Source organism: Lagopus muta, chromosome 4 (assembly GCF_023343835.1).
Source record: "Lagopus muta isolate bLagMut1 chromosome 4, bLagMut1 primary, whole genome shotgun sequence".
NCBI lineage: Eukaryota > Metazoa > Chordata > Aves > Galliformes > Phasianidae > Lagopus > Lagopus muta.
This window is the reverse complement of record NC_064436.1, coordinates 26,957,470-26,983,137: the sequence shown is the minus strand read 5'-3', so window position 1 is coordinate 26,983,137 and position 25,668 is coordinate 26,957,470. Positions and strand designations below refer to the sequence as shown.

The window sequence follows — 25,668 nt, the reverse complement described above, 5'->3', positions numbered from 1 at the left end:
ACCCACCAGTATTTCTCTTATCACTGTGATCATGGTAACCATGAAAGCTTAGTGAACAGGTTACATCTCAGATAAATGCCACTGAAGAAGCTTTGAGCCAAAAAACCATTCCAGCTAATCATACCAGTAGAGAATATTAAGCGTGATTTTGTTTTATTTTTATTTCTTTACAGTATGTTACTCTCAATACTTAACATTACAAATCTTGGGGTCTGTAAGAAATGATGGGTTCTTATACATAACTGGCATAAATCCTGTAAGAAAATAAAATGGAGGGTCTTTTTAAATAAAGGATGAGTGTGACTTACCAAATACTATGAAGTATAACAATACTTACCAAGTATATGAGCTCTTTTTATGGCTTTTGAAATTTCTTTCTGCTTCTTATCACACAAGCCTAAACAAATAAGTTATTTTTAGCTTCCTGGTTTCAACCGTAATTCACTGATCAATTTAAGGAGGAAGTTTTATTAATGACAAATTGTTCTGGCTTTGTCAAAGCCTTACAAAAAGGTATGTACACTTACATACCTTTTTATGGTTAAGATTAAAAAGTGATTTCTTAAAGGATATTCTCATTTCTTGATGAAGGCTACTAGTTAACATGAACATTTCAGGATGTGCACAACCAGTAATATCCAGTTCTGTAAACATATCTGTTTAAAGTGAACTAGACTGTAGAATACATCAACATTAAACAGTAAGTAGCATTCCACATACCTGTTATATGCCTGCCATAAATGCGGCCAGAGTATGGAGAAACAAACTGGGACAGAAGCTATTAGAAAGCAAAGACAAGAGTGTAAGGGTTGCTTTGTAAAAGAAGCTTTAACTTCTTCATATTCAGACTTGTTTCTTACAGAACTTTCCACATACCCTATTATTTAAGCCACACTACAGTAGCACTAGAACTGAACATTTTATTTAATAGGCCTACAGATTTGAAGTAACTAGTTACATTACTAGATTTATCAGTAAACACTGATACTACTTCAGTTTTTAAGATCCTCTAAACATTGGTATTAATCATTAACTTCAGACTTCTGTTCCCAAGCCGTTACATGCTTTATATAAACTTACATTTTCAAAGCACTCACCTGCACATTCTTGTAGTCCACATTTATTCCACATAAGATACATTTTTTAGGAGGCTCTTTATACGGATTCTCCATTTCTATAGGCTGTAATTAGACAACAGCTAAAATGTTTTGCAAGTTTGCAAGAAAATAGTCAGCTTGCACTTGATTTCACATAGATCTAAAGGAAAAAGAATGCCTTCAAACCAAAAGGCGCCCTCCCCTTACAAAGGCAGGTTAAGGAAGTTAGGCTGCTTTAGCATGGAGAAGGTTCTAGGAAGACTCACTACAGCCTTCCAGCACTTGATAGTTGCATACAAACAAGGAGACTGACTTTTTATATGAGCTGATAGCAGTAGGACAAGTAAAGTGACATAAAACTAAAGCAGGGGAGATTTAGATTAGCTATAATACAGAAGTTCTTTACTCAAGAGAGCAGTAGGGCCCTGGCACAGGGCCATGGATGTCTTATCTCTGGAGGTAGTCAGGACCAGATCAGATGGGATCCTAGGTAGCCTAAGCTGGTGAGGAGTAACCCTGCCCATGGCAAAGGGTTGGGTAGGCTGTTAGGCCCCTTCCAATATATAGGCACTCATTAACACTTAGTAGCTGATTTCAGGAACAGTGAGAAGTGATAAACACTGTAACCTATACAGCAACGTAGCTCTCAATCACGAGAGCAGCAGGCACAGCACAGGATGCTATCTTCGTTTTCATTTTTGTTGTTTGACCAGCTCACCCACTGACAATGGATTCCATGTACAGCTGCCAGGAAGCGGCCATGGCACACCTGGCAGTGAGGTGAGGAACCCTTACCAAGTCAGACCCGACCGCCGCTTGCTGGTGCTGAAGACGACAAGGCCTCTCCCGCATCAAGGCTGCACAGCAAAGAGACAACACCATCAGCGGCAGCTCGATAGGGCAGCCTAAAGACACCGCAGAGACGCATGGCAAAGGGCAAAGAGCAACGCGCAGCCCGCTCACCAGGCACCCATCCGCAGCACAGCCTGCCGCCCCGCACAGCCAGCGCCGCCATCTTCACCTCTCCCACCTCCCTGTGCGCACAACTTCCTCCGCGCCACTCCGCCAAGCGGAAATACCATCCGCTGGCCAATGGGGCTGCGGCCTGCACTGGTGGAGGCAGGCGATTGGCTGCGCGTCTTACATGTGATACAGTTTGTTTTGTTCTTGTGCCGGAAGCGGCGGTTGGGGCCGGGTGCCTCGTGGCGTTGCCGGCCGTCATGGACGCAGCCCCGGTGCCGCTTTGACGTGTCCCGACTCCCTCCTCATGGCCGAGCCCGCTCTCGCCGTGCGGAGGAGGAGCCGCATCAGCTCCGCTCGCAAACGGAGCCACCCCCCTGCACGGCCCGGGGCCGCCTCCTCGCCGCTGGCTCGCAAGAGACACAGTGCTGGGGTTGAGGGGTCCCCGGCCGAGCCCCCGGTACGGAGGTGGTGGCTGGGACGGGGGAAGCGGGCCGGAGTGAGGCTGTGGTGGCGGGGAGCACTTGAGCAGAGGGTGTGTTCGGGATCAGAAACCTCAGAAAAAGCTGCTCGTTGACTGCCGCATTTCACTCATTTGCGAATATACATTCCATTAAAAGTTGAACTGACAAAGTGAAAAGGCAGATTACTTGCTTGATAAATTGCAGAGCAGTTAAATGAATTACACTTTATGCTTCAGTTACCGAGGTTTTTCCAGCTTGTTACTTTGCAGTGTTAATTCCCTTACTGTTCTATTTTCACAGTGTAACAACGATAGTGAAGAGGATATGTTTGGCGACTACGACAGCTTCCATGAAAGTGATTCTTTATTGGCTCAAGTTCTTGATGCAGAGCACCAGCACCCCCAGGAAAAAGGTGTGGACATGAAAGCAGCCAGGGAGTTTGCACATGGGAATCTTCAGTCAGAAATGAACCAAAGCAAGCAATGTAATTTGCATGCTACAGAAGATAGTAGTATGCATCAAGTGGATGAACGTTACGGCTTCCAAATGAATGAAAATGATGCTGGAGACACCAATGAAGACCTCAGTGATTCTGTTTTTGATGAATTGCCTTCATCACAACTTTTGTATTTGGAGAAAATGGGTGAGCTTTCTTCTCGTTCCCAAAAATCTGCAGGCACAGAGAAGATGGATGAGTGGAAGAATTCCTCCTTGGACAAAATCCGGAGTCCATCATCTCCATGTCCTGACTTTGGACACAAGAACAGAAGCACAAAATCTTCCACAGGCTCTAGGTCTGATTCATGTAAAAGCGTGAGTCTTAAAGATCATCTGAAAAATGCTATGACTGGAAATGCCAAAGCCCAGACTCCAGTGGTCTCAAAGACCAAGCAGCTTAAAGAAGCTATTTTATCTGAAGAGATTTCTGTTGCTAGGGAAACTATTGAATCATCGTCTTTTGATATAGGCCCGTTTTATGGATTACCCAGTAAAGTTAAACATCTCCTCAGGCAATTTCGGGGCATTGAAACACTTTATGGTAATAGAACTTATGGGTTCTTCAAAGCAAACAATTGTAGTATAAGTATTTTCTGTTTAATCCATTATGGTATAAAGTTACTTGTTTATGGTTGAATTACTGTCCATTACGCAAATTAAATATTGAAATTAAAATATTTTCAAGTCTAAAAGTAGGATAATGTAATACTACTTGTTGCATTTAAGGGAAAAGCCTAAGTCGTGTTGGATCTCCAGAGGAGGAAGCATAAGAAAGTTAAGGTAATAATAATAAGCTATGTCAGAAGAGAATTGTTTTTCAGCAGTGTGGAGGAGGAGCATGTGGCATACAGGAATACTTTCTTGTGTGAGACCTGAGAAAATGATAAGACTTGTAGCACTTAACTGAAGAAAACTCTTGAACGCTGAATTGATGAGTTTTATACAGCATAGGCAAAGAGCCTTGTGGGGGACGAGCATATCCTTAAGAGGGTTGGCAATAATTCTTTTTTAATTTTGCAGAATGGCAGCATGATTGCTTAACATTAAAATCTCTACAGCGGAGGAAGAATTTGATTTACTCGTTACCAACTAGTGGTGGAAAAACACTTGTTGCTGAAATTTTAATTCTCCAAGAATTACTCTGCAGGCAGAAGGATGTTCTGATGATCCTGCCCTATGTTGCCATTGTCCAAGAAAAGGTCTGGAAAGTTCCTGGTACTGTGCATCTTCTGCAATGTGCCTTGTTATATGACTGGGTTTAGCAGTAGCATTACGTAACTGTATTTTTCATAAAAACATTTTGGGAAATGAGTTGCTTTGCCTTTTAGCGCTGCTCTAAGATTCAATTTTATTCTAGTAGAATATTGTGGTTATCACTTCAATATGCTGAGTTATAAGAAATTCTTGAAATGACAGCCTTCTGCAGCATCACCCGTATTTTTGTTCTTATATCAGTGCCTTTTGCTGTCATCCCTTTTGGCAAAGTACCAATGTAATAAAAACATATGCTACTCTGACTAAATCAAAATGAAGATAGAGAACAGTTTGATAAAGTTTGTGAATGCTTTTGCTTTTCAACTGGGGAACGTATTCATTATGCAATTGATTTAGATACGGGTAGGTTACATGTGTGATTGAGTAATTGAGACAGGTCTGAAATTCAGAATGAGCACAAGTTTGTTTTCCAGCTGACATTGCTTTTTTTTTTTTTTTTTTTTTTAAACAGGTTTGGGGTTTATCAAGCTTTGGGATAGAATTAGGTTTCCTGGTTGAAGAATATGCAGGAAGTAAGGGAAGATTTCCACCCATCAAGAGAAGAATAAAAAAGTCACTTTATATTGCCACCATAGAAAAAGGACATGCTCTTGTGAATTCTTTAATTGAAACAGATAGAATCAATGACCTCGGTTTAGTTGTAGTAGATGAGGTAGGTCACAAGATTTTCCCATAAATAGCTTTAGTTTATTTCATTGGTTTAGTTTCCAGGGCTTACCATGTCACAAGTAGTATAACTTCATTACTTCATTGGTACTTTGGGATCAGGAAACTGATCTGTAACCAATGCCTGTTATGATTAATGTTATTTTTATTCATCAACTGAAGTATTCTTTGTCACAGAGACTGCGTTAACATATCTAGTGTGTTTAGTGGTTAATTGTAAATTAACTGTTACTTTGTAGAGCCAAACTAAGAAACAAAAATTAAAAAGTGATACTGAGTTGCGTGGAACATGTTTTTGCATATGCATGTTGCGTGCCTGAATTTGATATCCTGGCATCTGAAGGCTGGTATACTGGAGGGAAAAAGAAGTCACATTTCACTGAGAATTACCTGTTACTCTGCTTTTTAATAATGTGACTGAGTTGTACTGCTAAAGGTTAACTGTGGGATTGAATCACATGTGTAATATGTGAAATCACCTGCTCAACTCCTGGAATGCTCCAGGCTGGCCTTAGTTAAACACAACTTCTCTAAATGTGAAGAGGCTTAATAAATAAGTTGGGCTTTTTCTGGTAGCACCTGCCTGCTAAGAAAAGATTTGTTTAGGATCCCTAACAAGTGTTTCTTAAAAATAAGTTGAACAGGGTAAGTTTAGGTTGCTTCATCTGCATGCCAATTCTGTACTTGCAAGAGATCCTATTTCCATGACACTTGTGATCTAATTAAATAGAATGCAAATTTTAGCTGCTTGTACTCTTGGATCTTTTGTGCTGCAGTTCTTAAATACATATTAATTAAGTCAATACTTAGAGAAGAAGCTTAGCATGTCAGTTTACCAAGTAGATCTCTAAATGGAGTCTTGACAGACACTCAACTCAGAATTACTTAGAAATAAACAGTTGTATTTCTGGGAATATTTGTAACCCAGTAGTAACTCTTGGTTGCTTTCTCTTCCGGTCTGCAGTTGCACATGATTGGTGAGGGAAGTCGTGGAGCAACACTAGAAATGACTCTTGCAAAAATACTTCATGCTAGTAGTAAGTCAGTCTCTAAAATATCGTTCTATGATCTCCTGTAGAGAGAGATCACCTTTTTGCTTTCTAGATCTGTGCTGCCCTGGCTGCTTTTGGAAAATGTGTTGATTGCTTGGGTTGTTTTACCCCATAAGGATGGGCTGAGTGTTCTTGAAGCTTTCTTGATATTTTTCTGAGCAATTCTGTGCACTGTCAAACATCTTTCATTTCTTCATAGGAGCCCCTTTGCCACTGCAATTAAACATCTCCATAGAGAAGACTTCCTTTTTTACGTTTACATCTCAGGCAATATTTCTTAGCTACATCCCCATGAAAACTGCTGATTTGGCACTTAAAAGTAAATGCTAATAATGGATAAGCAGGCTTTTGAGTTAAGTGTTGAGCAAAGCATTTAAAATGGTGACCATGGAAATAAATTCTGTAAAACTTGTTCTTACAGCAAATACACACATTGTTGGAATGAGTGCAACTTTAAATAATGTTGGAGACCTGCAGAAGTTCCTGCAAGCAGAGTACTATACTAAAAATTTCAGACCGGTATGTACACAAAATATTGTAAAACAGTCAATATTGTTGCTGGCTTTAAAATTATAGCAGCCCTGTTCAGACTTTTAACATGGGCCACGTGTTTACTTTCACTATGTTTTAAAGATTAAAGCAATATGCATGGTAAGACTTGTAATGGTACTAACAATCTTTTTTCATGATTTGCCACACAGTGTATTGTGTACGTACATATACTTACATATATGAAAGAGTGATTAATCATTATTGTTTATGTAATGCATGTGGAATCTGAGCTGGTGGTCTTCAATCATGAGAACTGTTTATGAACAGTGATGCATATTCTTAGCTAATTAGGCACTTATTTTGCCAGAGCAGATAATTAGGTCTATTTTTAAAGACTGCGTGCATGTATTTAAGGGAAGCATGATGTTTACTAAAAAAAACAGCCACATATTATTAATGGCTTCATGTTGGTAATTTGACTGTTATTTCTGTTTCTGGCTTAAATCAATCTAGGTAGAGTTAAAGGAATACATAAAGATAAGAGATACAATTTATGAAGTTGACAGCAAAGCAGAAAATGGCTTTACTTTTTCACGTCTCCTTAATTTCAAGGTAAGATCTAAGTTTCTTTGAACTATGATTATAAAATATCATTATTGGTTGATGTCTGCAGTGCTTTCACAGAAGAAATAACATAGTTGACTTGTAATGCATATAACAAAGACAATAGCAAACTTAAGAAGAGGAAAAAGGTCCTTTAAATATCAGAGATTTAACTCTATTTTAACATTTTTACTGCCCTTAGTAGAAAGTGGGGTTGGTCTGTTTTCTTTTCAGTATTCTCCCATGGGTAGTAAAGGGCTTGAAAAGTCCATAGAACTAACTGCTGCAAGTCTTTGGGTAGATTTTCTCAACTGTTTATCACTTTTAAGTAACAGAACATATGTTCTCACTTTTAAATAACAGAACATATGTTCATTGTTATAAGCTTATTACTGACTTATTTGGATTCACTTCAATGTTAAGATTGGTGGATGATGGTATACTGCCACTTGCACGAGCAGCATTGCTACTGTAACACTGCAGGTAAAGATATTAAGGAGGAGGAAGAAGAGTGTTGATTTTTATATGGATATTCTGAGCTGAATCTTTTGGTAAACTGTAAAGTGCTTGGCTGGGAGAAGTTCATCCTACAAATTCATGTTTAAGTCACCTTAAAACAAATGCAGAATGCCCTAGGGAAGGCAGAGAACAGGTACTGAGTACTTGCTGAGTTTAAGAATTAAATTCCACGTTTGAAAAATGATGTTTGTCAATCTGTTGATAGTATTCTAGTAGCCTGGAGAAAGCAGATCCCGACCACATCGTTGCACTGGTTACTGAAGTTATTCCAAAATATTCCTGCCTAATCTTTTGTCCCACTAAAAAGAACTGTGAAAATGTGGCTACAATGGTTTGCAAGTATCTGAACAAGTATGTTTCATCTCCTGATTTTTTTTATTATACATGAAATTGTTGGCTAGAACTCGGGGTTTATCTTAACTAGTTTGGAAGTGGCTTTTCTGGGTGATGAGGTGTACTTTGAATGTACAGAATTACATGAAGCTATTAACTGGATATATTACAGAAAATTGCTGAAGGCTTATTAGTAAACTGTTTTACAAGCTTTTTTCAGCAGATTTTACAAATAGAGAACAAATAAATTTTAAAAAACATAGTAGGAGAAGGGTATACTAAAAACATTTAACCTTATCTTATTGGTACTTATTTCCACAAGCTACTTAAAGACATTTTCTCTATAGCTCTGTATTTGGTCATGTATGTCATTAGTTGTCTATGGAAGTATCAAGTATTCTCTCCTTAGAGGATGTAAACACTAAACTAGGCTTCACGTACAAAAGAAGTTGAGATGTGTTTGACTGGATAAAAGTCTGATTTAATATAATTATAGTCTAGTTTAAATAGCATGTCGGAAGAAATTCCAAGATTCCCAATCTTGGAACCAATTTTAGTGTCTATAAACTTTGCTATAAGCTGATATTGACCTTCTCTCGTCTTCAATGTGCCTGATACACACCTAATCAATATTTGATGCCTTCTGTACCCATGCTTCTAAACAACAACAAAAAAAATCAGTTGTGGGTGACTTCAGTCTCTACCTGTGTATTACTACTTTGAAGTTATCAGAAACAAATCTTTATCCAAATCTTTATCACATATTTAGTTACAGGAACAGATAATGGAGAGAAATGTAGATGTCTGCCTTAATTTTTTAAAGTGATTATTAATTGATCAAAGTCTGAAGAAATGTTTTTTGTTCTCAAAGAGAATTTAGAGCACACAGGGAGAAAGAGAAACAGGACCTAATTAAGAACCTAAAGGATATTGGAAATGGAAGCATCTGTCCTGTTCTGAGGCAAACAATTCCTTTTGGTGTTGCCTATCACCATAGTGGCCTTACAAATGATGAAAGAAAGAGTATAGAAGAAGCATATTCTAAGGGTGTCCTGTGTCTTCTTGCTTGCACAGCTACATTAGCTGCTGGCGTTAACCTGCCAGCCAGAAGGTAAGTTAACCAAAAATATTACATTGTTTCATTCTTGCATTGTAAATAATAACAATAAACCTTAAATGGAAATATCAGAACTCTGTTAAATATCTTTCAGCTGTTACTTGGAAATTTCAGGAGGAAGTAATTTAACACAGTGAGCTTAGGACAGATGATAACTTTGCAGCTTTAATTCTAGGAAAAACATGTCAGTTACAAGTCTCTCAGAATGCATAGGTGAGGAACACATAGTTGAGGAACACTTTCCTGAACAGATGAAGGAATTTCTACTATATTGAGAAATTCTTCAGTGTTCAGTAATGAGCAAGTGATGATGCTTCTTAAATGCTTTTACAAGAATAATGTTTAAATCCTAAAATTGTTTTATAAGGAGAAGATGTTTAAATATATTTTACCAGAATAATGTGCTAGCACTTGTTACACAGGTATTGATGGTACAGTTTGCCCTAGTCTTCAAGACCAAGAGGCTGTCTGCTTAGAATCCAGTTTTGTGTGTCTGTGTTTGAGTAACACATCTGAGGAGAGAGAACTTTATTTTCCTAACAGAGAAATGTGGTCTGTTTTTAGCATTACTGACTTAGTGTCAACATTGTTTGTGTTCAACTAATACAAAGGCTCTGCAGCAATTAAAATGGATTATGATTCAGACTTCAAGGCGTTAGATGTTTCCAAAAAAAGTGTTCAACAAAACAAGTACAATTTTGCTTATCTTAGTTGCAAAGCATGAAGCATATCTAGAGAGTGCATTTTTATGATATTGCAACTATAATAATTTTAATATTAAGCACAACTTACCAATGACTTCTTTTTACAGGGTGATTTTAAGAGCCCCTTATGTTGCTAGCGAGTTCCTGAAGAAGAATCAATATAAACAAATGATTGGCAGAGCTGGTCGAGCTGGTATTGACAGTGCTGGTGAAAGTATTCTCATAGTGCAGGAAAAAGACAAACATTTGGTAACTTTCATGAAGCTGTTGGTGATTTGAGTCATTGGATTAAGTTGGTGAGATAAAGAAGAGTAGATGAGGTCGTTAGCCTGATCTCAGTAGAAGTTGTTTGAGGTAACTGACTTACAAAATACCAGTTAATTGCTTTAGTCATACATGGATTGTTTTCAGGCATTAGCTATAAATGCTTGATGTTTACAGATACTTTGTTTCTAAGCAGAATCACAAGTATCAGTACTTCAGAACAGCTTAAAACTATTCCCTAAATATTTTTCTGTACCAATATATTTCTTGGGACATTTTAGGTTCGGGATTTAATAGCCAGTCCATTGGAGAATTGTTACAGCAATCTTCTGCCAGAGTTCACCAAGGGAATGCAGTACCTGTTGCTATCATTGGTTGGATTGAAGGTATTAGTTAAGTATTATGAGCAGTTAAAGTGTTTGGGGGATGCAATACTGTATTACTTGATTCTGTGGGAAAACCAGATATTTTTAACAGTTGAACTTAGCTAAGTTCAGCACAGCTTCCCTTCAAATAAGAAGTGCAGAACTGTGAATATTTTCCTCACTTAAAAAGCAATGACATAACATGATGCTTTTCTAGCGTGGACAAAACCAAAGTTATGTCTACCTTCTCCAGTGTCTTAGTACTTCATTTTCTGATGCTAGATTCTACCAATAAAAACTAGCAACAGTCTAAACAAATGAACATAATAGAACAGCCAGGATAGTAAAGAAATGGACATGCTGTCCCATCAGATCAATGATCAGCTGTCTATTCTATTTGTCACTTAGCTTCTATAAACGACTTAAATGATAGTCTGAGTAATTGTTTTGAATAGCATGCACTTTTTTTGCATGATGACATTTAAACATCTAATTGCTTCCAAATCTTATACAGATTGCAGTTACCCAAGAGGAAGTGTACAGTTTTATGTGCCATACATTGCTGGGTGTCCAGCAGCAGGTGCTGTTGAAAGAGAAGAGCCTCTCAGAGATTGTTAGAGATGAACTAGAAAATCTAATAGAAAAGGGACTCTTAAAAGGAAAAATAATGGAAAAGGATCAAAATTCCAAAAGTACACTAACAATCACACTGTTGGGTAAAGCTACATATAAAGGTAAGATTAATCTTATTCTTCAACAAGCCCTTCCATCTCAGCCTTACCTTCATTTAATGTGGCTTGCTTTCTTCTCTTTGAAAAGGCAATTAAAAAAAAAATCTTGCCCAGTGCTAGTTTAGTTACTAAATAATGTGTTGGACTCAAATTAAGAATGAGTAAGCATTGTGTGACTGAACGTTACAGGTATGAATCTTAACAACATGAATCACAAGACGACTCAAACTAGAACTGTATTAAAATTAATGACTTAATTTGATTTAGTGTTTGTAATGAAAATTACTCACAATCTCATTTTTACAAGTAGGCTAAAAAATAATGTTACTCACAATGCCTATTAAGAGACTAATGGGGAAAGGAAGTAATATTACATGTGGTCCAAATCTAATGTAAAAAGTACACCAGTGTACAGTCAGTAAGTATACAGAGGTCAGGCTTGATAAGATGTAGGATCAATAAGTATAAGCCTAACATCAATAAGATGTCAGGCTTAGCAAGATTATCACAGTGGAAAGATAATCAAAATAAATGAAAATGCTCACCAGTGTTGTAGGCTCACAGTAAACTCCTCAAGGAGCGACCTCCAGACACATCCTTCCTCAGTAGCAGTCAGTCCTTAAGAGGGGTCTAAGAGAGGTGGAGCCAGGCTTCATCCCCTCCTGGTAGCACAAGTGAATTGCCTTCACCTGTGCTCCTGCAGCTGACTCATTGCTTGTCTCAGGTGGTCAAGCAGAGTTTCATGCCATGATCAAAAGTTCCCATACAACCAGAAAGTACAATTTTTTCCATCTCATAGCATAAAGATGTAGGACAAGGAAAGCACTTGTATTTTACAGGCTGAAGCTATCTCTCAGTTTCATACAAGAGTTTCTTCAAAAGAAGATAATTCAAACGTTCCAGAAGCACACAAAATGTACGTGGAAACCAGTGATCGCAGACTTTTTTTGCAGTTCCTTTTTGCCAATAATGATAGATAACAATGATTATTTGGGCTACGCTTTCCTCTTGGATTAAGATTGCACTACCAACAAACTTTCCTGGAAAAAATAAAATGATGACTTCATGTGAGAATCTGTTACACTAAACTCTGTATGCCTACCTAAAATTGCTGTGCGTTGTCTGCTTATTTTAGGCTCTATAGATGTGTCGTACTGCAATCTTCTTTACAAAGAACTGAGGAAAGGCTTGGAAGGGCTGGTTCTTGAGAGCAGTCTTCATCTTCTCTATTTAGCTACTCCATATGACATGGTTTCCAACTGCAGCCCAGATTGGATGATATACTTGAGGCAGGTGAGATCTGCATTTCAATGTTTGATTGGGGCATATACTAATGCTGCTTAGTGGATTTTGAGTGTGTTTATACATACAGAACATAACTAGTACAATAATGCATTGATGAAAAGGTAAAGACGTTAATGTTTTCAATCATAGGGCAGAAGTGCTTTTCTTTACCTCAAGAACTTAATTTATGTTGTGCATTGATATTTTGTCCTCTTAGTGAGGAAACAGCAGCACAATGGCACTAAAGTCTGTATAACTGGGTTTGTACTCAACAGTTTGACAGGTAAAGAAGCTGCAGATCTGACTGCAGAGAAGTCAGCCTAGTATTCAAATATTAGATACAGATATTTAAAAGCACAGTTTTCCTTTCAGTAGCAGACTTCTGGTTTCAATAACATATTTCATAAGAACTAGTTGTCTGAATTTAGTATGAAATTATCCTGAAGAGTTGTTCTGCAAGCTCAAGCATGGAGTACAGGAAAAAAAAAATTGTTTGTTGGTCGTGGAGCTTCTTATTTTTGAAATATTTGGTGAAACTGAACCAGATCTGTTTTTATACAACTTCATACTAGCATTAATCACTATCTGACAGGGAAGAACTTAAATTCCAGATGTGTTTAAGTAAATAACAAGACTTGGAAGAAAACACTAGAGCACGTAGAAGAGCTACTGGTAGTTTGGGGTTTTTTACTAATTCATCTTGAATTTTATATAGATAACTGTCATTACCAGACAAGGTGAGAAATGTGATGCTGTGTGCACCTTAATAATTAAGCTGTGTATGCATTTAGAAAATGACACACCCTTTCTACACATATACAGATGTGTTCAGCTGCTAAACTTCTGGTATATGTGGCTTTAAACCAGTTGAGTTAAAGGTGAAAAAGTATGTTAGTTTCTTATTTGTGGAGAAGGGAAAGCAAAATTAGCTATTTGCCTGCAGGTGGTGTGCATATTAAACAAATGTGATGTGAATTACTTTTTAGAGTTAAATATACATTGTCTAGAGCTATTCTGATTTGTAACATTTAATTTCTAATTAGTTGTAATGAAGAAATGATTTTGACTGTAATCAATCTTCCTTTAGTTCAACCAGCTGAGTTCAGCAGAGCAAAAAGTAGCAGATATGGTAGGAGTACCTGAGAGCTTTATTGCAAAAAAGGCTTCTGGTCAAGCCATCAGAAAGGTAGGCTTGATATTTCTTACACCTAAGACACCTAAGACCTACAGTGTAGTCTTGTAATTCAACTGTTTAGAAATGCTGAATAACTTTCCTGAAAGTATTTAATTATTACTCTTCTTTTATTCATTAACTTTCTTTTCACCTCATCTTGTTTTTCCATGTTTAATGTATTAGGGTCTAACATATACCTGTTTTAGAGACGTGAAGGAACAGGGACGTAAGGACTTAATCCTTGAAGAATGAGCAGAAAATTGTGAATTTCATAGGGGGTACTGAGTTCTAACTTGTTTTATTCCTAGAATGTGGACACTGCTGTTGTGAACAGGCTGTACCTGTCATTTGTCCTGTATGCCCTACTGAAAGAGACCAACATATGGAGCGTCTCAGAGAAATTCAACATGTCTCGAGGTTACGTGCAGAATCTCCTTACATCTGCTGCCTCATTTGCTTCTTGTGTTCTGCATTTCTGTGAGGTAGTGTACTAAATATCTCCTAGTATCTTCTCTTGATTGGCTTTGCAAAACTTGAAGTTTTCTTATGTTATGTTAAGCTCAATGCATACATTGCATTTCACCTCTCCTGTGTGTAACTATACATTGTCAAGGAAAGAATGCCAGTACAAAGCATATTTCTTGTGTTAACAGTAAGCTTGATGGACAGAGAATACAAGAATACCTACTTCAGAGGTCACTGATCAGTGTCATTAAGTGCAGTTGATGGAAAATTATGAGCTTACCTTTGTGAGATGAGGCCTTCTAGTGATGGAATGTCACTGTGAGAAAAGAGCTGTCTTGGTTGTTTCTTAACCATCCCAGATTTAGTTGAGGAGCGCCAGATGCAACTCTGCAACAAGCTGTAAGAATAGCAAGAAGAGTTTTCCTACTGTCTTTTTTACTGCCTTTTACTTTGACTTCTAATTGTCCTTGTCTCTGCAGGAACTGGAGGAATTTTGGGTTTACAAAGCCCTGCTGACAGAACTTACCAAGCGCTTGACGTACTGTGTTAAGACAGAGCTCATTCCACTGATGGAGGTAGCAGGGGTTCTAGAGGTAAGTAAACCTATCTTCAACAATTGGACGAAGGCAAACTTTTGTGCTAAATGTTATTATCACTAAAGTATCTCTGGAAGACCAGGCTAGATTTTATTCCAAATCTGGCATCATAGGAATACCTCGCAACAGTCTGTTATGTCAGGGACTGGTGGGGGAATGCAAGCTGGAGCCAGTCATACTCTCCTTCCAGTTGCTGCTGCAGCAACAGTGAAAGCACTGCATTTGCATACCAATTTAGAGCTTGTGCTCAACTGTAAAACACAGCCCACGTCAAGTTTATTTTGAGGTTAAGTTAGAAGATTATCACAGAACTACGGGAAGTTACACAGGGAACATAAGCTTCTAGTATCACTAATGCTGGTGCATGTATTTCAAATGAGAGATGTGACTAGTTTCTGAGGGCTCCTATTCAGGCATTAAGATACTGTGGGAACTGAGTGCAGGATTGTGAGTGAACCTCCTTTGAAAAGGATGTGTCTTTTCTATTCCAGCATACTGTAGAAATCACATTGTCAGCAGATTGGTGGCAGTGAGTTTTTACATTGAAAAGTTAAAGCTATGGAGACTTACACCTTGATGCATTTTGTATGAAATGGCCTGAATTTGGTATAAAGGGAGAAGAAAGGTCTTCATTCCATGGCTTGAAGCCTTTAAGGGCAAGAAGAGTCTGAACAGCATGATTCTACTGAAGTTACATTGTACAGATTGTTCTTGAAATACATTGCTCTCATCAAGGTGCTTTTAAACAATAATTAAAACCATTAAAATCATACTGACAGCTAGTACTTCTAGCAGATACTGACATCTTGAACAGGCATGATTTACATAGTTTTGTGTGTAGGAAACTGATAGAATCAATATTTGGCTTACCATAGTAAAAGAGAAAACGTCCTTAGAATTTTGAGTTGCCAAAGAGCAAACCATGATTTCCCTGTTAGTTATTAGCAAGGGCAGGTTCTGAGCTATCAGTCATACTGTGCATACAGCTACAGAACAGTACAGAAGAGGTCTGCTGGCATTTAATGGATTTTTTTTTTTTGTGAATTATGACACTTCACATTACTAAGTACTCAAGTGTTCTTTGTAAGCTTTTCTGTTGGATACTTGTACTATATATATATATGCCATCAGATTAGATTTCCTGTTCCTTGGTGCCTTAACAATAGGAGAAAAAAAAGTGTGATTGACCAAATATATGATGGCAGTTGTATGATCAATAAGCATACAGACGTTATATAGTATATAGAGAAGCTAAGCTGTTAAGATTATCACATTGGGAAAGACAATCAGAGATAAATGAAAAGTACTCACCAGTGTTGTAAACTCACAAGAAACTCCACAGAGAGCAACCTCCAGAAGAGATCCTTCCTCAGTGGCAGGCAGCCCTTAAATGGTGCCACCCCTTCCGGTCACACAGCTGAATTGCCTTCACCTGTGCTCTGGCAGCTGACTGAGTGCTTGCCTCAGGTGATCAATCAGAGGTTCAGGCTGTGATTCAGCAGTTCCCATACAGCAGTGTACCACTTTTCCATCTGATAGGAATTATTACTCAGGCAGTTAGAGCCTTGGCATTACCAAATGCTTTAAAAACTAGCCTAGAAATGCATTTGACTTAAACTTTGGATACAAGTTCAATCACTGTAAGTTTTGCAAAAGAAACATCTCCAAAAAGACTGTATACAGTAATTACTGTTGGGCTGCATTGCATTCTTATACCACAACAGGACCAAGCCTAGTAAAGAGAAGCAGGCCACACGTACTCCCATGCTGATTTTAGCTGTCAAATTCCAGAGAATCTCTCCTGTCCTTGTGAGCTAACAGCCATGAGTTGGTGTAAAACTAGAGGAAAAGATACAATTGAGTAAAGCAAAAAATATATTAATAAGCTCTAAGCAGCAAAGTGCAGTCTTATCTGGAGTGCTATGGAAGCTCACGAGGTGGTATTAAAAGTTGCAGAAAAATAGGGGCAACACTTTTCAGGCACAACAAGCTCTCATTTCATTTAGATCTTCTAAAGAAAATAAGGCAGTGATTTGTGTCAGTGACAGCAAATGCAGAAAACGTGACAAAAGAGAAATGAGGCTGGCAGACACAGTACTGTGCAGGTGCAGAGGAAGTAATGATGCCTGGTTTACTTAGAACTGTGTAAGGTTTTTCAGGTTTAAATAAGTACGTCTGAATTGCTAGTGCCAGTTCTTATGAGGCTTGCTGTTCTTGGAAAGGTGAATCAAAGGGAACCTGGATCACTATTAAAAAAATATATATAAATGTCTGAGGTGGATTGAGGATTCTTATTGCCTCTTAAAATAACCTAACACAACTTCTGTCTTACAGGCACGAGCTAAACAGCTTTATAATGCAGGGTACAAAACTTTAGCACACTTAGCTAATGCAAACCCAGAAACTCTGGTGAAGACGATCGAGCATTTGTCACGACGTCAAGCCAAACAAATGGTTTCGTCTGCAAAGGTAAGCAAGTATGTTAAAAGAAACTACTTGAGGAATTCAAAGTTTCAAAATGAATATTTGAATAACATTAAAAGAAAGTGGAAGATTCGGTTTAGAAATAAAGGCATTTGTGAATATTTGCAGTGGCAACAGTGATCAGTATTAATCTAGTGAGTTCATTTTCTTAACCACATTATTTGTCTAAGATGATAAGGGGGTGAATTCAGCGACTACAGCCCATGAGGCACTTAAATGATTGGCAAATAGAAACTACTTAAACCAATTCTTTTTCTGTGGGGGGTCGTAAAGAGTTCTCTTCATTAGAGAAACAAAGACCAGAAATGTTCTGGTAGCTTATCTGGAACAGTGAACAGTACAAGGTCTTGACATAATACATCAGAAGATATTAGATTAGTGCTGCAGTCCTGTGAGCAACAGCATTGTTTCATTTCATTTTTCAAGACCAGATACAAACCTGGAAAGGAACACTGATGTTTAATCCTAACAGTATCGCAAATGATTGTCTTAATTTCCTAATTGTTTGATTGCTATTACAGATGCTGCTGACTGAAAAAGCTGAAGCTTTACAAGAAGAAGTAGAGGAACTCCTAAAGGTGCCTACGGACATCCCATAAGCCTACTGACCAGCTCAGTCATGAAAAAAATAATAATGAATTGAAGTATTTGGGCATGTCTTAGGTTTTAACTTTGTCCTATGTATACATGCTGTAAATATAATAAATATTTATTATCTTTTGTATACATCATATTTGTGTGAATTTTGAATTGAAAGTATTTCTTGGAAACTTTTCTTTATTTGAAAATTTTGATAATGAATCTCTTCTGCACAGACCAGAATCAAAAGATGTGCTATTAAATAGCTCCCAGCTTTATACGTAGCTCTAGGAATGCTTTGGGGGCTGGACTTAGGTGGTGGTGTGTACTTATGTACATAGAACTATGGCTCATAGCTGGCTTAAAAAGCACAGTAAAAAGTGACGTGGTAGCATCATAAGCATCCTTTAGGACACCCATGTGTGAGCAAACTACTTTAAAACTTCTGCTGATAGGAGTTCCTGTCTTCTGGGGAAAGCTAATGGAATGAGAAATAGAGTTGTAGCTCTAATGAAGAAATACCAGAGTTGCATAAGGAATTGGAGATACTGCCTCTTCTAAGTACTATTTTTAACAGATTTGAACACCAAATGACTATTCTGTCTCTGTTAATGCCTGGGGAGAGAATTGTTAAGGATGATTCTGTAAAAGACTTTCAAATAGGGTTTAAATTTTATTGAAAGGTTTTGAATATTAAGGCAATATCAGAAGCCATATCAACTTCTGAGACTACAAAGGCAAATGATAGTTGTAGTACTAAGGGTATTGAAAGCCATATAAAAGAGAGCAGTTCTAGCAAGAAGGTATGCTTCATAAAAGCAGCTTAAAAATGTCTTAAATATTCAGTCATGACACAGTTGAGCTCCTTTTTCAAACTGCTATGTAAAACATGATAACGTTAAAGCACTTCACATGAAGAGTTATCAAATATAGTTGGGTCTGCATTATAGAACACTGCTTCAAAAGGTGGTGAATAAATGATGAGTAGTATTTTACTGCTGATTTGCTTGTTTCATTAGAGAAACCTTGAGTAACAAGTAAATAATCTGTTAGCCTTCTTTTGATGAAAAAATGCCTAAAAAGTTTAATTCTCCTACTTTCCTAATGGCTTTGGGATTTTAATAAATGGAATCGAATACTTGGAATATTAAACCAGGCCAAGAACTTCACCTGTAAGTTATTTCCAACACCTAGCCAGTTGCTTTAAAGGCTTATTGCTTTGCTCAGCTGTTACTCCCACTTGAAATGGTCTTACTTGGAACCTCATACTGAGGGATTTTGGAAACAAGCATAAAAACACGCCAACATTTCTGAATTAATCCTCTACAAATAATACAATAAATCCTTACAGAAGGTAGCTAACCTGCTGGCCAATCCTTGCAACCCTCTCTCACCACATGTGTGGTTCTGTGTGTGGCTTGCAGAAAGCTGTGTCCAGAAGGGGCTGGCAGGAGGCTTGCAGCCAGGTTCACTGCTGTGGTCTCTGTTCTGGAAAGGTGGTGCAGTGAGAGCTGACCCAGTGTCAGCTCTTGTTTCATCCTGTGACTGAAAGCTTCATTCATCGCTTCCACGGGCCTGGCATGGGGTGCAGGTTGCAATGAATACAAAGCACGTGAAGGTTTTGTTTAGGTTTATAGATAAATTTTCTGGCTTCTGAAATCAAAGATTTGTGGTACACAGTATGAGGAGACATGAGGATGATGTGGGAGGCCTTTGAGAAGCACAGCCTGTGGTTTTAATTATTTAAGAGACCTAATTTTCCGTACACAGTCTACTTTTGCAACTGAGTTTTGTTTCAGTGAGGTTTCTTACATAGGCTAATCTGACACTGCCAGTAATGTTGATCTGCACAAATGTTGTGATGCCAGAAGAGACGTTTGCCTTTTGTACTGTTTATTCTACGTTTCTGCATTTCCTTTGCCCACATAAAAGTCAACTGGTTCTTGCTCAGGAAGAGCTGGGGTGCTGCTGTTGGTGATAGCTCAGCACTTCCATCGTTGGGCTGCACAAATTCCCAGAAAGCACTGTTACTGCTATGAACTCCTGCTGTGTGCCTGCCATTGGCACCACTGGCTCCAATGCAGCAGGGGTGGTGACAGTGGGACAGGGCCAGTGTGGATGGAGCATTAGCACTAAGAAAGGGTTTTTAAGCATGTCCTGGCCCCTACACCCTTGCTCTGGAGCTCCCAGTAAAGCACTTTGCTTGTACTTCGATGAGTGACAAATACTTCTGTATTCATCTCCCTTTCTGTGCAGGATTTTAAAACGTGCTTAATGCCATGTGGAAAACACCCTAACAAGTGATGCGAACTGTCGTGTAACACCTGTAGTGTTACTTTGCAGCTGCAAGGGGCAGCAGGCTCCCCTAGGGCCAGCAAGCACCGGACCCATCGTTGCCACGATCCGCTCTCTGTGGATTGCATCCCAAATGTAGTATGGATCACTGGATCCACGTCCCAGTCGCAGGGCTGGCTGGCTGCTGCGAAACCCATGGGATGGATGCAGGACTTACTGCAACTCACCCCGCAAAGGCTAGATGCGTGCCATACCCCAAAATTGGAAGCATCCTGCTGATCGTGATGCCAAGAGGAGTGTCGCTGATGCTTCCGCTCCGGCAGAACCGTGGGTGTGTTTACAAACGGCAGCGCTGATGCGATCTGGTTGGTCTCGTTCTGGCGGAGGGTGATTTCATATCAGGAAAACTGGGAGCGGGTGGCTGCGGGGCGGTGCTGGGGCTGCCCGCCCTCCAGGGGTGGTGCTGGGGCGGCGGAGCGGCCCGGAGGAGGAGGAAGATGAGAAGAAGAAAGAAGGATGCTGCTGCTGCTGCTGCTGCTGCTGCTGGCTGTGCCGCCGAGGCAGACGGCAGAGCTGCAGCTGAGGCTGCGGGAACCCATCGGGGCGGTAAGCCCAGCCTTCCTCTCTCTTACACTGGACGCCAGCTTGGCCCGTGACCCGCGCTTTGTTGCCCTGCTCAGGTGAGCCCTGCAGCTTCTCCACTCCTGGGTGAGCGGGTGAGAGGATGCCAGGTGCTGGTGTGTGATGCTGGCAGTGGATGATGCTTCTGGCTGGGACAGAAGCAGGCTGAGCCTTGGTGCTGCTTTGTGGATGCTTAGTGGGACTCTGGGTGCTGTGAGCCCCACTGAATGCCAGAGAGGTTCTGATGTGCGTGGAGGTGAACAAGTAGCTGCTAAAATCAAAGCCTTTTCTGATTGTGAGCAAATCCCAGCTCAGGGCTTCCAGGCGATGGGCTCCTGGACTCTTCTTTCAGCTCTATTTCTTTGTTCTCTTCTCTTTTAGATTCAGCTTTTTGTGGGTTTGTTGGTTTGTTTGTTTGTTTGTTTTTCCCAAAGTCATTTAATTTCTTTCCTTTTCACCCACCCAATCCCAAATTCTAGCCCTGCCCTATTGCTCTGAAACTGTAAGGCAGCATCAGCTTTATCTGAAGGCAGGCAGCTCTGGCTGCTGTGATGACATCAGGAAGTGCTTGGTGGCCTCGTATCTGCTGGGTGTCCCCACAGAGTGAGATAGGGCTGCTGCCATCCCAGATAGCACTGGAACTGCATCTGCTTTACTTTGAACCCTCGTTCCACACACGCTCTGGTTTTGGTACAAAATCTATCCATTTGGTGGTTGCCCATGGAAAAAGGGAGAAATGGTGTAAAGCCAGCTTGAAGCCCACACTTGGGTGGCTCAGATCCTCTGCTGCAAGGTGTCTCTCTGAATGCTGCTGATGCTTTGTTTCCATGTGGCAGATTACCCTGACATTTAATTTACCTTCCACAGACACCCCAAGCTGCACACTCTGGCCAGTGGGCTCTCCCCAGGCTTCCTGAGGTTTGGAGGCACTAGTACAGATTTCCTGATCTTCAATCCCAAACAAGATTCAACTTGGGAAGAGAAAGTCCTATCAGAACTTCAGGCCGAGAGTGGTAAGAGGGATTTGATCCTGTGCTGAGCAGAAATGGATGTCTAGTGCTCAGCCCCACACACACCTCTCCCATTTCTTTGTGATGAGTATGACCCTTTGTGTGTTGCCTGATATGGTGATGGCAGCTTGGTTTCTCCCACCCTTCTTCTGCCCTGCAGATGTGTGCAGATCATGGCCCAGCTCTGCTATGGTTCCAGAGCTGTTGCTCACTCAGTGGCCCCTCCAGGAGAAACTGCTCCTTGCTGAACATTCCTGGAAAAAGCACAAAAACACCACCATTACAAGTAAGTTTTTGATGGATTTTCCCAGTAGGGTTTACAACCAGCAGGTTGCAGTCCGCAGTTCCCAGCTCCATGCTGAGACATCAGGATGAAGCCATCTTCTGCTCCATGCAGGAAACACACTGGACATCCTCCACACATTTGCCAGCTGCTCAGGCTTCCGCCTGGTGTTTGGACTGAATGCACTGCTGCGCAGGGCCGGCCTGCAGTGGGACAGCTCCAACGCCAAGCAGCTGCTGGGCTACTGCGCACAGCGCAGCTACAACATCTCCTGGGAGCTGGGCAATGGTAAGCATTCCCACTTTGGCTGGGGATGAGCCCTGTGCACAGAGCGGTGCTGATGGGCACCTCTTCCCCAGAGCCCAACAGCTTCAGGAAGAAGTCGGGCATCTACATCGATGGCTTCCAGTTGGGACGCGATTTCATCCACCTGCGGCAGCTCCTGAGCCAGCACCCCCTGTACCGACACGCTGAGCTGTATGGCCCCGACGTGGGGCAGCCCCGCAAGCACACCCAGCACCTGCTCAGAAGGTAGACAGGGTGTCCAGGGCCCGTGTGACACCATTGGGAGGGTAGCAATGATGTGATCTGGGAACCACGGCATGCAGGGATGTAGGGTGGATGCTGCAGCATGTCACCAGTACCTGCTATAACCCTTGTTTGACTGCAGCTTCCTGAAATCCGGAGGGAAGGCGATTGACTCTGTCACCTGGCACCAGTGAGTACCCTCAGCTGCTATCACTGCTCTGCTTATTGGCTGTTATTTTTTTTTTAAGAAATGTCAATTCACATATGCTAGTGGAAAGGAGGAGGTGAAACAACTCTGTTAGCAGGTCCCAAATGCCTCTGTATTGTGCTTTGCTCTAAATAGCAGAGTATTCAAAGAAGACCCAACATCTATTCCAGGAGTTGCATAGACATAGCAGCAGGGAATGCGGTGCGTGCAAGGTCATTTTGATTACAAAACATGTTTTATCAATAAAAAGAGAAGTGATGTGCAGAGAAGTGAGAGCACAGCAGCTCTCACTTGCAATGCGAGAGCTGCATTGTATCTCTCCCTCTTGCATGGAGAGCTGCGCAGCTTTTTGGCATATGCTGTACTTTGGTGGGGAACAACAGTATCCTTGGTCCACCTGCAGAACATCTCCACCCACAACTGGGGCTTGCACCAAGTCCTCCAGCCACAGAAAGATATGTGACTGGGAAGGGATGTGGCTCAGCACAAACCAGATGGATGCAGCATGGTTGCAAAGACAAGCAGTGGCTCTGTCCGTCAGAACAAATGCTCAGCAGCTTCCCAGCTGGTGCAGGGACACTTAGACTGAGCTTGAGTGAGAGCAGGTACCAATGTTGATATTTTTCCTTCATTTCAGCTGTTGTTTTTTGTTTTTTGTTTTTCCATTTCCAGCTACTATGTGAATGGCCAAAGTGCAACAAGGGAGGATTTCCTGAGCCCTGATGTGCTGGATTCCTTTGCCACAGCCGTACGCGATGTCCTGGAGATGCCTGCTCTTCTTTAATCCTCCCCATGTGGCTTTGCACAGAGACTGCTCTGCTGTGCAACAATTAATAAGCATCCTCCAAACTCAGCTGCTGCTGACAGTGTAAAAATCCTTAATTTTAGCAAAAGTAATAATAAGTGCAATGGGCATAGGTGGTTGCAGTAACTTCAGCAGACAAAACTTGACCTATCTCCTATTTCCCTTCCTTCTCCACATAGATTGTGGAAGCAACAGTTCCCGGTAAGAAGGTATGGTTGGGTGAGACCAGCTCAGCATATGGCGGGGGAGCCCCCCAGCTATCCAACACATATGTGGCCGGCTTCATGTGAGTGGCAGTGGGAGCACGGGAGCTGCTCTCATGCTGAGCCCCAGTGTGACCTGTGGCCGGTTCCCGGCAGGTGGCTGGACAAGCTGGGGCTGGCAGCTCAACGTGGCATTGACGTGGTGATGAGGCAGGTCTTCTTTGGTGCTGGCAGCTATCATCTGGTGGACGGCAGCTTCAAGCCCTTGCCGGTGCGTACATGACCTGCTGGGAAAAACCATGTCACCAGGCTGCCAAAATCCCTGGGTATTTCTCCCTGATGTCGTGCCCATAAATTGGGCATGGGGTTTTCCTGCATGGAGAATAGTGCGTCTCCTATGGGTTCCCTGCCAGCTCCACAGTGCCCTGCAGAAGGGGCATAGCATTGCCAAAATCCAGGTGACGTGAAAAGCTATGGGGACAAAAAGTGGAGTTGCCTCAAAAAAATGAGTGCTTGCTGGAGATGAATCCCATTCCCCCAGGACTATTGGCTGTCACTGCTATATAAGAAACTGGTGGGCACCCGGGTACTGGAGGCCAGCGTGGAGCAAGCGGACGCACGGCGCCTGCGGGTCTACCTGCACTGCACCAACCCCCAGCAGTAAGCAGCAATTGCCCACATGGTGGCAACACTATGGCCGTGAAGTCACTCCAGGGCAGCGGCAAAGAGGAAGTGTGTGGGTGTCTGTTGTTTCTACCAAACTCATTATCTCTCTCACACAGCCCCAAATACCGAGAAGGGGATGTAACACTGTTTGCCTTGAACCTCTATAACGTGACCCAGCGCTTGCAACTGCCTAAGCAGTTGTGGAGTAAGAGCGTGGATCAGTACCTGCTGCTGCCTCACGGCAAGGACAGCATCCTGTCCAGGTGAGCCCATACCTCTTCCTTTTGGAGCAAGGACTGAGCAGCATGTAGGCAGCCTCAGAAACCTTGCTCATTTGGGGGCTGTTTGTCGTGCTGCTCTGGGTGCCCTTGCTCACACCCAGAGCCAGAGATGATGCCTGCAGTATCCCATCATGCCTTGGCAGAGAGGTGCAGCTGAATGGCCGCCTACTGCGGATGGTGGACGATGAGACACTCCCCGCACTGCACGAGATGGCCCTTGCCCCTGGCAGTGTGCTTGGCCTGCCAGCCTTCTCTTACGGTTTCTACGTGATCAGGAACGCTAAGGCTATTGCTTGCATTTGAGCACGCAGAGTAACAGGGCTCACCATGCGGTGCCACTTGTTTTTGCCAGGTAGGGAGATTGTGGTCACAGGCTGGAGAAAGCCAGGTCACCAGAAAGGCTTCGGCATCCTAAGAGCAATACTTGTGGGGTTTGCATTCCTCCTTCTGGGGAAGCAGCCCATTTGGGACAAAATTGCCTCACAGCAGCTTTTTTTCACCTGTATAAGGTGAGTTCCCACCAGTGCAGCTGGTTCTCTTGGAAGTATGCAACTCGCACCACCAGCAGCGCCTTACAGTGTTCAGAACACAGCAGGGAGAAAACTAACATGCATCATACTTCCCTTCTTTGAGCTTTAAAATGATGCTACCGGCTTAGTGTGGTTTCAAGGCAAAGGAGTGGCTTGTAGTTCGCATGAAGGCTTTACAGCAACAAGCAAGTTGATGTTCTTTGGAACTGTGATCAAAAAGGCACAATAAAATTTGTATTTTAATGCAGAGTGTGAAAGGAGTGTTTGCCCATGCAGCGTATGTGCCTTGTGTGAAGGCTTATACACCAGGAGGTGATACATATCCAAAACACAGATAGGAAGCGCAAAGTTTTTTAACACTGTCCTAGTTCAAAAAGGGAAGTATATAAGGCATAAAATGAGTGGAAAAATCTCACGTTGTCAATATAAAGTTGTTAGTGTATTATTGTTATTACAATAATACAACAATATAAGCTAAAATTTAGACATAAAAGCTGAAGGTTGACTGGTAGCTTC

General features: G+C 41.2%; 3 protein-coding genes and 1 long non-coding RNA gene across 8 annotated transcripts; 2 read left to right on the top strand and 2 right to left on the bottom strand.

Annotated features, from left to right (window-relative positions):
- Positions 1-127: 127 nt before the first annotated feature.
- Positions 128-2,319, bottom strand: MRPS18C (mitochondrial ribosomal protein S18C). The gene is made up of 6 exons (XM_048941479.1): positions 2,061-2,319; positions 1,893-1,954; positions 1,098-1,181; positions 721-778; positions 338-397; positions 128-254 (listed from the first exon to the last, which is right to left on the bottom strand). The coding sequence occupies exons 1-6, from the start codon at positions 2,317-2,319 to the stop codon at positions 184-186; spliced, it is 594 nt and encodes a 197-aa protein (XP_048797436.1). The 3' UTR covers positions 128-183.
- Positions 2,320-2,364: 45 nt separating this feature from the next.
- On the top strand, positions 2,365-17,874 carry HELQ (helicase, POLQ like). 4 transcript variants are annotated; one of them, XM_048941457.1, is made up of 18 exons: positions 2,365-2,517; positions 2,822-3,560; positions 4,040-4,218; positions 4,746-4,946; positions 5,925-5,997; positions 6,434-6,531; positions 7,018-7,116; positions 7,832-7,977; positions 8,831-9,070; positions 9,888-10,029; positions 10,326-10,430; positions 10,924-11,143; positions 12,276-12,433; positions 13,512-13,610; positions 13,907-14,080; positions 14,543-14,656; positions 16,994-17,128; positions 17,665-17,874. In XM_048941457.1, exons 1-18 carry the CDS (start codon positions 2,365-2,367, stop codon positions 17,740-17,742), a joined length of 3,153 nt encoding a protein of 1,050 aa, XP_048797414.1. In that variant the 3' UTR covers positions 17,743-17,874. The 4 variants fall into 4 exon arrangements, with proteins under 4 accessions (XP_048797414.1, XP_048797417.1, XP_048797416.1 ...); XM_048941460.1 differs by lacking the exon at positions 2,365-2,517 and having other exon boundaries at positions 3,219-3,315; positions 17,665-17,873; XM_048941459.1 differs by lacking the exons at positions 2,365-2,517; positions 2,822-3,560 and adding an exon at positions 3,657-3,799 and having other exon boundaries at positions 4,040-4,234; positions 17,665-17,872.
- LOC125691745 (uncharacterized) lies at positions 11,282-16,987 on the bottom strand. The gene is made up of 3 exons (XR_007376231.1): positions 15,971-16,987; positions 14,344-14,460; positions 11,282-12,180 (listed from the first exon to the last, which is right to left on the bottom strand). It is a non-coding gene; the product is annotated as an uncharacterized LOC125691745 (long non-coding RNA).
- Positions 17,875-20,349: 2,475 nt separating the features above from the next.
- Positions 20,350-25,373, top strand: HPSE (heparanase). 2 transcript variants are annotated; one of them, XM_048942529.1, is made up of 13 exons: positions 20,350-20,697; positions 21,506-21,651; positions 21,809-21,934; positions 22,046-22,219; positions 22,291-22,462; positions 22,602-22,649; positions 23,340-23,435; positions 23,654-23,758; positions 23,832-23,946; positions 24,217-24,335; positions 24,458-24,604; positions 24,766-24,974; positions 25,132-25,373. In XM_048942529.1, the coding sequence occupies exons 1-12, from the start codon at positions 20,534-20,536 to the stop codon at positions 24,923-24,925; spliced, it is 1,572 nt and encodes a 523-aa protein (XP_048798486.1). In that variant the 5' UTR covers positions 20,350-20,533; the 3' UTR covers positions 24,926-24,974; positions 25,132-25,373. The 2 variants fall into 2 exon arrangements, with proteins under 2 accessions (XP_048798486.1, XP_048798485.1); XM_048942528.1 differs by having other exon boundaries at positions 20,351-20,697; positions 24,766-25,373.
- The last annotated feature ends 295 nt before the right edge of the window (positions 25,374-25,668 follow it).

Bases quoted from the DNA above. Each gene is read 5' to 3' on its own strand.
- HELQ (XM_048941457.1), top strand. From the start codon at position 2,365: ATGGCCGAGCCCGCTCTCGCCGTGCGGAGGAGGAGCCGCATCAGCTCC. The intron at 2,518-2,821 runs GTACGGAGGTGG...CTATTTTCACAG, and splicing joins GGTCCCCGGCCGAGCCCCCG to TGTAACAACGATAGTGAAGA. The intron at 14,657-16,993 runs GTAAGTAAACCT...TCTGTCTTACAG, and splicing joins AGGTAGCAGGGGTTCTAGAG to GCACGAGCTAAACAGCTTTA.
- MRPS18C (XM_048941479.1), bottom strand. From the start codon at position 2,319: ATGACGGCCGGCAACGCCACGAGGCACCCGGCCCCAACCGCCGCTTCC. The intron at 398-720 runs GTATGTGGAATG...TTATTTGTTTAG, and splicing joins TTATGGCAGGCATATAACAG to GCTTGTGTGATAAGAAGCAG. The intron at 255-337 runs GTAAGTATTGTT...ATTTTCTTACAG, and splicing joins AAAAAGAGCTCATATACTTG to GATTTATGCCAGTTATGTAT.
- HPSE (XM_048942529.1), top strand. From the start codon at position 20,534: ATGCTGCTGCTGCTGCTGCTGCTGCTGCTGGCTGTGCCGCCGAGGCAG. The intron at 21,652-21,808 runs GTAAGAGGGATT...TCTGCCCTGCAG, and splicing joins AGAACTTCAGGCCGAGAGTG to ATGTGTGCAGATCATGGCCC. The intron at 22,463-22,601 runs GTAGACAGGGTG...GTTTGACTGCAG, and splicing joins ACCCAGCACCTGCTCAGAAG to CTTCCTGAAATCCGGAGGGA.